We start from the raw sequence: 9,887 nt of genomic DNA, 5'->3' as shown, positions 1-9,887 counted from the left end.
ATCTTTTTGTTTGTTTTTCAAGACGGGTTTCTCTGTGTAACAGTCCTGGCTGTCTTGGAACTTGCTTTATAGACCAGGATGGCCTCGAACTGATTAAGATCTGTCTGTCTCTGCCTCGAAAGTGCTGGGATTAAAGCATGTGCCACCATCCTCCCTCAGCTATGATCTTTAGGAATGCTGTCTGCTCCTTTTTTTTTTTTTTTTTTTTTTTTTTTTGGTTTTTGAGGATTTCTCTGTGTAGCTTTGTAGATCAGGCTGACCTTGAACTCACAGAGATCTACCTACCTCTGCCTCCCAAGTGCTGGGATCAAAGGCATGCAACACCACTGCCCCCCCACCTTTTTTTAAGGATTTATTTATTTATTATGTAACAGTATTTTGTCTGCATATATGTCTGCATGCCTGAAGAGGGCACCAGATCACCTTACAGATGGTTGTGAGCCACCATGTGATTTCTGGGAATTGAACTCAGGACCTCTGGAGATCAGATAGTGCTCTTAACCTCTGAGTCATCTCTCCAGTCCCCTTTTTTGTTTTTTCAGGATAGGGTTTTTCTGTATAATGACACCCCCCCCCCCATTCTCCTGGAACTAGCTCTATAGACCAAGTTGGCCTGGAACTCACAGACATCCACTTGCCTCTGCCTCCAAATGCTAGGCTCAAAGGTGTGCACCACCACTGCTTACCTCAACCCACTCTTGAGCCAGAGGGTGTCTTCAAGCCTGGAACTCACTCATTAGGCTAGACTGGTTCCTGCATCTGCTTTCCCAGGTTCTGATTTCCAAGTGTTGGTAGCCACCACACCAGGGCTGACATTCATGTATGGGTACCAGGATCAAACCTGTATCCTTGACTTTTCAAGGTGAACTCCTTATCAATTGAGCTATTCCTCCAGCTCACCACACACTCGACCCTGTTTCCCTTTTTCTTTTTTGTGTGTATGTTTCCATGGTGTGACAACAGGTGTGTGTGGAGGTCTGAGCTCAAGGTCCAGTGTTTTTCCCAACCCTCTCCACCTTAGACATGGAAATGAGATCTCTCCATTGAAGTTATAGCTGGGCTGGATGAGTCTAGCCACTCAGCTTATTCTGGGATGTCCTGTCTGCCTCCTGTGTGTGTGCTAGGATTAGTACCAGGCCCATGGGACATTGATATGGGTTCTGGGGGTCCTAACTCTATGGCAAACACTTTTTCACTTTTTTCTTTTCTTTTCTTTTTTTCAGAGACAGGTTTTCTCTGTAGCTTTGGAACCTGCTCTGTAGACCAGACTGGGGCCTCGAACTCACAGAGATTTGCCTGTCTGCCTCTCTACTGCTGGCCCACACCATCACCACTCGGCAGCAAGCACTTTTTCAATGGAGGTTTCACCCCCTAGCCCAGGCTGACTTCAAGCTTACTATATAGCTGAGGGTAGCCTTGCACTCCTGATGGCTCTGTGTCTACTTCCCAGTGCTGTAGTGATAGGCTAAGTCACCAAACCCAGATTAGGAATTGCTGGAATTAGGATGCATCCCAGAGCTTCCAGAATGCTAGGACGGCCCTCTACCCACTTAGCCCCATGTTTGGTGTTTGCTGGAACTTTGGATCCTCCACCCCAGCCTCAGGAGTGCAGGGAGTGCAAGCACAGTGCTGGCTGGAAGGGAGGGCTGGGCACAAGCCCCGTCTTCTTTGGCTATTACTCAGGCTTCCAGAAATAGAGCCAAGTGCGCACAGATATAGAGACAGAGGTTTATTTTAAGATGTGAGTCACACAATCCTGTGGGCTCTAAGCCCAAAATTAGCACAGTCGGCCAGCAGCCTTGAGACCATGGAAGCGGGAAGCTAAAGAGGAACTTCAAAGACAGGGTGGGGGGGGGCACGACGACACGGACGGACTTCCCTCTACCTCTGGACCCACAGTGTTGGGAGATCTCCTCTCCCTCTAAACCCACAGGTGCGGGTTGGGGGTGGGAGGAGAGATCTTCCTCGCTCTCTCTGGATCCACAATGGGGACGGGGAGACCTCCATCTCCATCAGAACCCAGAGTGGTAGTGGGGAGACCTCCCTTTCTCTCTCTCTGGACCCACCGTGGGAGGCCTTTGCTTATTTCGGATGAAGGTTGAGGTTGATAACAAAGAATAAAGAAGCATCTGGGTACAGCCCATACTCCCTCATATCCCAGCGTTTGGGGAGCTGAGGCAAGATCAGATTCAAACATTCCTGCGCACATTATATCTCTAATATTCAAGGCTGGGGTGTTGTCGGGGATGGAGCCCCTGTCTAGAATCCCCCCATGAGGGGCTGGGGGCGTGGTCAGAGTGGAGCCCCACCTAGACCCGCCAGTGAGGGGCTGAGGGCGTGGTCAGGGTGGAGCCCCGCCTAGATCACACCACACACTCCCACTCCACCCCCGCTTGAGGGACTGGGTCGTGGTTTGGGAATCTTGAGTAGTAGCTTCCAGGAGGCCAGGTCCTATCCTTAGCTCTGGCCAAAAAAAAAAAAAAAAAAAAAAAAAAAAAAAACAAGGAGGACCTGAGAAATTGTCTCCAAGGCTACTAAATTAGCCTAGGGATTACACTGATGGGATATTGTCTTGTAGGAGAGAGATGGAGTTTCTCTTTGGACAATATATGTAAAAGTAGAAATTGATACCCAAGAAATGAGAAGGAGGGCCCTGCCTTGGAGTAATACCAAGTCAAGTTAAGAAAGGAGTAACAGGATTGGACCTCCTAACCGGTGCTCTTTTTGTTTTGTTTTGTTTCTTAAGATTTATTTATGTATGTAATGTTCTGCCTGCATGTATGGCTACAGGCCAGAAGAGGGCACCAGATCTCATTACGGGTGGTTGTGAGCCACCATGAAGTGGTTGGGAACTGAACTCAGGACCTCGACAACAGTCAGTGCTCTTAACCGCCAAGCCATCTCTCCAGCCCAGGGTCGTTTTATATAACCCTGATTGGCTTGGTTGGTCTTCTATTCACAGACATCCATCTGCTTCTGCCTACTGAGTACTGGGATTCACGATGCGGGCTACCTAACTTGGCTAGTTTATGTTTATGGAGATTCTAATTTTGTTTTTTTTTTTTTTTATGTATATGAGTGTTTTGTTTGCATTTATGTTCATGCACCACAAGCTTCCTTGGTGCTTTTGGAGGCCAGAAGACGGTGTTGGAACCCCTGGAATTGGAATGACAGCTGTGAGTCACAGTGTGAGTACTGGAGACTAAAAATCCAGGTTCTCTGGAAGAGCAGTCAGTGTTCTTAGCTGCTGAGTTATCTCTCCAGTCCTTGTTTTGTTTTTTGAGGAATGATCTCCCTGCCTCAGCTTCCCAAGTTCTTGGATTATAATGTTGAGTCCTCAGGTTGTACAAGTAATGGGGACCAGACCACTAAAGTCTATTAACCAGAAGCAAACTTTATTCCAAACAGAGCAATATCAAAACTTGTAGCTAGCTAAGGTCACAGGCAGAGTTGGGGCTTTTTGATGCTGGGAAATTGAGAAGAGGCCTTTTACAGCAAAACCATGGTAATGAGTCAAAGGACTTTTTACAATCTTGAGCTTAGACTTGAGTTGTACATCCCAATATTGACACCTTTTGATTACAGAGTGTCAATTCAAGATGTCTGTGAAAGCCTGTGGCTATCAACACAGCTGCTTTCCCCAGCAAAATGTAGAAGGGACTGTTAATGGTTAACCTCTTTCCACAGGAGCTGTCAGCTCCAAACCTCCTAGAGCACACAAATTTTCATGTTTCTGGGCTCTTCAATAGCTTTGTTAGTGTGAGACTGTAATAAAAGTAAGAAAAATTTTATTTTTATTTATTTTTATTACACAGGGTTTCTCTGTGTAGCCTAGGCTGTCCTGGATCTCGCACTGTACACCAGGCTGTCCTCAAACTGACAGAGATACGCTTGTTTCTGCTTCCAGAGTGCTGGGATGAAAGGCATCCTGCTGGCCAGAGGGGGAAAAAAATTAAAAGATTTATTTATTTATTATGTATACAATATTCTGCCTGCATGTATTGCTGAGCACCACATCTCATTACAGAAAGTTGTAATTGAACTCAGGTCCTCTGGAAGAGTAGCCGATGCTCTTAACCTCTAAACCATCTCTCCAGCCCCTGAATTTTTTTTTTTTTTTCTTTAGAAAAGGAATAAAAAGAAACCAGGCATCGAGACACACACACCTTTAATCCCAGCACTCAGGAGGCAGAGGCAGGTGGTTCTCTTGTGAGTTCGAGGCCCACCTGGTTTACAGAGTGAGTTCCAGTGCAGCCAGGGCTACATAGGGAAACTCTGCCTCGAAAATCAGGAAAAAGGGAAAATAAAAAGACAAGTAAAAAAGGAAAAAGGGGGGAAAAAAGGCGAGCCTGCGAAGTTGGTATTTGAACTTGAGTCCTGCCTGGTCTCTCTAGGATCCCTCTGCAGGGTTTCCCCGGGTCTCCCTTCCCGGCTGGCGGGGGCGTTTGAGGGCAACCGAGGACGTGCGTACGCCCTTGCGTGCTACGTGCGTGCGTCCTTCGGAGGCGGGCGAGTCCAAGGGGGCGTGGCGTGTGAGGGGTGGCGCGCGCGGCGCGGTGGGCGGAGGCCCTGGGCGCGCACGGCTTCTTGGCTCCCGGCCTCCCCCGCGCGCGCGCGCCGAATGGTTCAGCCCGACCCCCAGGCTCATTGTGCCTTCTTCTCACGCCGGCCCAAGATGGCGGCGGCTGTAGACGCCCCGGGTCTGTGACTCCTACAAAGAGGGGAGCCGGGGGCCGCACGGGAGCGGCGGCCGAGGCGCAGGCCGGGCCGTCTGTCCTCAGCCGTCCGGCCCGCGTCCGCCCGCCCCCGCCCGCCCGGCTTCCCGCCGGCGGCCCCGCCCCTCCCCCAACCGTCTGCCTAGCATGGTGCGGCGGCCGCGCGCGCCGACATGGGCGAGAAGCTGGAGCTGAGGCTCAAGTCGCCAGTGGGCGCCGAGCCCGCCGTCTACCCGTGGCCGCTGCCTGTCTACGTGAGTGTGCTGGCGGGGAAGCTGGGGCTGGGGTTCGCGAGGTTTCGGGCTCCGCGGCGGCGGCGTGTCCTTGGCCGTTCCCGGCCCGCGCCCGCGGCTACCGTTGCCCCGGCGTGCCTGTGGCGCTGTCGCCGCCTCCGGCCTGGAGCCCCGCGTCTCCAGGCTTTGCGGACCTGAGTCCGAGGCGACGTTGTGGGCAGGGCCACGGGGACTGGGAGGTTGGCGGCGCCTAGCCTCAGTATGGGATCCTTATGTTGTTTCTTCGTGTTGTCTTGTCATGTCTCCTCATATTGTCGTCTCTGTCTCATCCTGCTGCCTTTCCTTGTTGTCCTCTTAGGTTGTCACCTTTGGTGTTGGTGAGCAGGTGCTAAAGGGGTGTTACTTCGTTGGGGAGGTTGGCCATTCATGTCACTTTAGGTTGTCCCCCTTGTTGGTGGCATGGTGGGAGGGTTCTGGAAAGTTGTTCTTTTCATGACAGTGGGCCAGGCTGGAAGGACCTGGAATGTTTGGGAGGTTGTCACCTCAGTTTGTATCTCACGTGTTGTCTGATGTTGATGGGCTGGCTTGGTGATAACCATGAGAAGAAGCTGGAGCAGTTGTTGCTCTTATTGGTCGAATGTCTGTAGAGGGTTTGCAGAGTCGGAGAGGTTGTCCTCTCCGTTTTGGTGGCATGGCTGGGGGCAGTCTCGGGAATTCTGGGAGGTTGTCCTCTCTTGTTGGTGGGCTGAGCTGGTGAGACCTTGGAAAACTGAGGGTGTTATCCTCCAATCCTTGGAAAACGATAAGCATAGTGGAAGTGCCAGAGGCATACAGGGGTTTTGAAGTCCAGGAGAGCTTGGGGAAGTCAGCATCCTGGTCCCTGATGGGTGGCCCAGTATATGTTTTGAGTAGAAAATGAAGTGTGGTTCATGGGTGTGTTGAGTTCGCATCCTCACTGGGGCCCCATGGGATACTGTCAGTGCTCTGGGACACCCTAGCAACTGATCCTCAGCCTCTTCCCATTGGGCAGTTCTGTGTATGTGTGTCCTTAAAAATTCCTACAAGAGCCAGGTGGCAGTGTTACACACCTTTAGTCCCAGCAGTTGGGAGGCAGAGGCAAGCAGGCCTCTGAGTTCCAGGATGGCCAGGGCTGTTACGAAGAGAAACCCTGTTTCAAAAAAAAAAAAAAAAAAAGGAACAAGCTGGGTGGTATCATCAGTGGCCATGGCTCACGCCTTTAATCCCAGCATTTGGGAGGGAGAGGCAGTTGAATCTCTGAGTTTGAGGCCAGCCTGGTCTACAGAGTGAGTTCCAGGTTGATGGCCTGTCTAGAAGTCTGAGAAGTTGGAGAAGTTGTCCCGTCTTGTTGGACAGACTGTGGGAAATTGGAAAAGTTGCCCCCACCAAGTTGATGGTGCCTAAAGGGCATGGGAAGCCTGGGAGGTTGTCTGAAAGAAAGGAAGGGCAGACTTCTTGGTGTTTTTCCTCTTAGAATGTTGAAGTTCTGATTTAAATTTCATCCCTTCCTCTTTTTGTCTTCTAGAATCACCATCCACTCTTTTCAGGGTAGAGTTCTGTGAATTGTAGCCACCCTCACAGTTGAGAAGCAGCACACTTGAGCCATCCCCAAGTTCCCTTCGACTGTCTCTGTGTCCCAACCTCTTACCTCCTTGAATGTCATGCTGTCTTCTACTGGCAGTTTTTTTCCAGAAAGTCCAATGAACGATCAACAGTGTGTAGCGCCATGACTCTGGGAGCCCCATTCACCAGGGAGAATGTGTATGAGGCTCGTCCACCCACACTGTCTGAGGGCTTGGAACTGGGTCTTATACACATGGGGCAGGCTTGCATGGAACTATGTAGCCAAAGCTGTTCTTGAACTCCTGATCCTCCTGCCTCCACTTCCTGAGTGCTGGAATGGCAGGTCTGACAAGAGTCAGCTGTGCAGCATCCTTTAAGCACTGAGCCATTTTGGTGATCATTCATTCTGTTACAGGATGCCTGGGCTGGTCCAGTGATACTTTTTCTATTATTTCTTTGGTCTTATACAGCTGTGGCTGGCCTGGAACTTTTAGTGGTATTCTGCTTCTGCCTCTAGTGCTGGGTAAACCCCAGTATGGTGTATATATGTGTGTATTAGAGGCTGTGAGTTCCAGATACCTGCTTGAGAACTCATTCAGGCTGTAGTAGTCCTTGGGAGTACCAAGAGCTGGGTTGCTAGGTTTGTACTGAGTGGACAGTCACCAGCCTGAATCCCCAAAGTTGCCAGTTTGCCTCTACCTTGTACCCTGGGGATGAAGATGAAAGTTCACCCAGTGACACTGGCCCAGTTCCCACCCCATCTGAGTCAAGCCTTCAGTTGAGCTGGCGGGAACTGGCTTTCCAGTGGCGGGTGGGAATGGCCCAGATCTCACTTGGCAGGGTTGGCTTTGCTAGCCCAGCCCTGCTCCTGACATCTGCAGGCCCATCCCAGCTGTGGCTGTCAGCTCCTGTCCAAGTGCCAGCTCTCACACAGCCCGAGTGACAACACCTCCACAGTGCCTTCTTCTAGCCCTATTCTCCCATAGAGAGTTCTGCTTCTCAGGGAAGCCAGGGGCTAGTGCCTGGCATATTCAACACTCTTGTCAGACCTGCCATTCCAGCACTCAGGAAGTGGAGGCAGGAGGATCAGGAGTTCAAGAACAGCTTTGGCTACATAGTTCCATGCAAGCCTGCCCCATGTGTATAAGACCCAGTTTCAAGTCATTGTCATAGTGTTTTACCCCTCTTCCCCCAGTAAACAAACAAACAAACAAACAAAAAAATCTCCTGTTGCCAGGTGGTCCCATTATGGAGGCATCCAGAGTAGGGACCATGATGCAGGTGCTCCTGCCCCTGAGGTGGGAGCTTAGGTCACACTGTGTGCCTATAGTCCTTCCCAGTCTGTTGTGTTTTGAGATGGGGGGTCTCAGCATATCTTGACTAGCTCTCAGAAAGCTGGGATGTCAGGTGTATGCCACCAGTTCTGGCTTCATAATCCTTTATATAAGTACCTGCGAGCTACCTTTGGTGTCCCTGGAACATGCATAGAGGACAGAAAAACATTATCACTCTAGGTTCTGGAACTTCACAGGTAGATTAGGAACTGAGTCCCACACTTGAGTAAGGCATGGCCCTGGGCTGGTACCAATGGCTTCTTAGAGGACAGCAGCCATGCTGTCCACATTCAGAAATACCCAGTTTGGGACCAGGTTTGGAGAACTGACAGATGGGAGGGGAACATCATCCTTATAGCAGTTTAGGACATTGGGACCTCAAGGAATGACCCCTTTGGCAGAAGAATGCAGATGCCATTCTTAGTTGCTTGGCAGGCAGCTTAGGGGGCAAACCTGAGAGGGAGGACCAGGTGGCCTTCCTGTTGGTGACTCAGTAGGCCATGTGTGGTGGCGTGTCCCTTCTGATGAGCTTGGGAGTCCTGTGGGAGGCTGGGTGAGTCGTTCTGTGGGTAGGATGAGCCAGCTCCTGTGTGACTCAGAAGGTAGTTTCTGCTGCTGACCTCTTCCCGTGAGTGTCCCCGCTAATCCTTGCTTGTGGGCAGGAGGCAGGTTGACCTTTAGCCTGCCTGTGTGGGCTGACCTGCTCCAGAAAGGAAGGGGTGATGACAGTGGGCTTCTGTGTGAAATAGACTCTGTGCTTGCCTTTCAAACCGAAGCTAAGGCCACTTACTCTGTTCATGATGAGACTGGGGACAGCTGGGGAACCCCCAGCAGGTTTCCCTGGCCATGGAAGCACTGCCCTTTTTCAAGTTAGACTTTGTTTTTCTCTTTTCTGAGATGCTCTGAGTCTATATTCAGGGCAGTCTGATACTCACTGTGTAGCCCATGCTGGCTTCAAACTTTGAGCAGTTTTGTCTCATTGTCCCCAGTGCTGTGAATATAGGCATGAAATGTCATGCTGGCTTCAAGTTAAATATTTTATTTGGGAGTGATTATAGGTTCACACACTCAGGAATGTTCCTGTGTCCTTACTCTTACAAAGCAAAGCCCTTAGTTTAGTTTTGAACACCCCCTGTGGGATATGTGATAGTTGGGCAGACTTGATCACTTCTGCCTTATGGAAAGATTAACCAGCCATTCTCATGGGTGTCCTGCCCTGAAACTGACACTTGGTGATATCTAGGGACATTTGTGGTTGCCACAACTGGAAGAGGGAAAGCTATGGTACTGGCGCCCTGCAGAGCTGGGTGTCAGTTGTGTGCAGACAAACCACGTGCTATTGCCTAAAGTTCAGGCACGGGTAAGCTGCCCCATATCTCCAGTTAGATAGGTAGTTCTGCTTGCTGGGGCAGTCCTGTCCCAGTGTCCCTGGAATGGTTGGTCGGTTTTTCCAGAACATGGTCTGGCCTTGTGTAGTACAGATGTCCACCCATTTGAGCATTGCCTTGTTGCTAGTTTGATTCAGACAAACACAGGTGTCTGCCCTGTGTGGGCACCAGCTCTCGGGCTCAAGTGTGAGGACACACATGACTGCCTTCCTAGGCCCTGTACAGGCCGCTCTGCCAATAGTGTGGGTATCCCACAGGCAGGGCAGAGCTACAGGGGAGAGAGCTTCATGTCTCTCATCTCCCCTCCTCTTCCCTACCTCTTATCTCTGTGTCTATGAAGCCCAGACTCTGCCTTTACCTCCAGGATACTGTAGTGATACCTGCCTGGTTTATGTGGTGTTAGGTTCCATCACCCAGGGCTTGCCCACACTAGAAAGTGTTTTACCCACTGAGCTATATCTCAGCTCAGTAGGGGAGCACCTATCCATTCTGTGGAAAGTTCTGGTTTTCGCCCCAGCATCCAGTACAGTTGGATCTGTGGAATAGTCACAGGTCAGACGGCTATTACAACTGTCTAGATTTAGAACAGTCCATTACTCCTGTGAGTAGTCGCCTGTCTCCAGCATTCACTAGTAG

At 50.6% G+C, this 9,887-nt stretch overlaps 1 protein-coding gene across 6 annotated transcripts in view; it reads left to right on the top strand.

Moving 5' to 3' along the window:
* Window positions 1-4,644: 4,644 nt before the first annotated feature.
* The window catches only part of Dot1l (DOT1 like histone lysine methyltransferase), a 103,935-nt gene continuing 98,692 nt past the window's right edge, over window positions 4,645-9,887 (top strand). For 2 of the 6 annotated variants that reach the window (XM_051177335.1, XM_051177333.1), the window contains exon 1: window positions 4,646-4,969. In XM_051177335.1, the coding sequence (XP_051033292.1) occupies window positions 4,889-4,969 (81 nt within the window). In that variant the 5' untranslated portion in view covers window positions 4,646-4,888. Of the gene's footprint in view, window positions 4,970-9,887 lie in introns of all 6 variants that reach the window. The other 4 variants (XM_051177338.1, XM_051177336.1, XM_051177334.1 and 1 more) reach the window with 3 other exon arrangements.

The sequence above is a fragment of the Phodopus roborovskii genome, unplaced genomic scaffold, assembly GCF_943737965.1.
Source record: "Phodopus roborovskii unplaced genomic scaffold, PHOROB, whole genome shotgun sequence".
Classification (NCBI taxonomy): Eukaryota; Metazoa; Chordata; class Mammalia; order Rodentia; family Cricetidae; genus Phodopus; species Phodopus roborovskii.
Note: the sequence above shows the minus strand (reverse complement) of the source record. Positions and strands in the feature narration are given on the sequence as shown.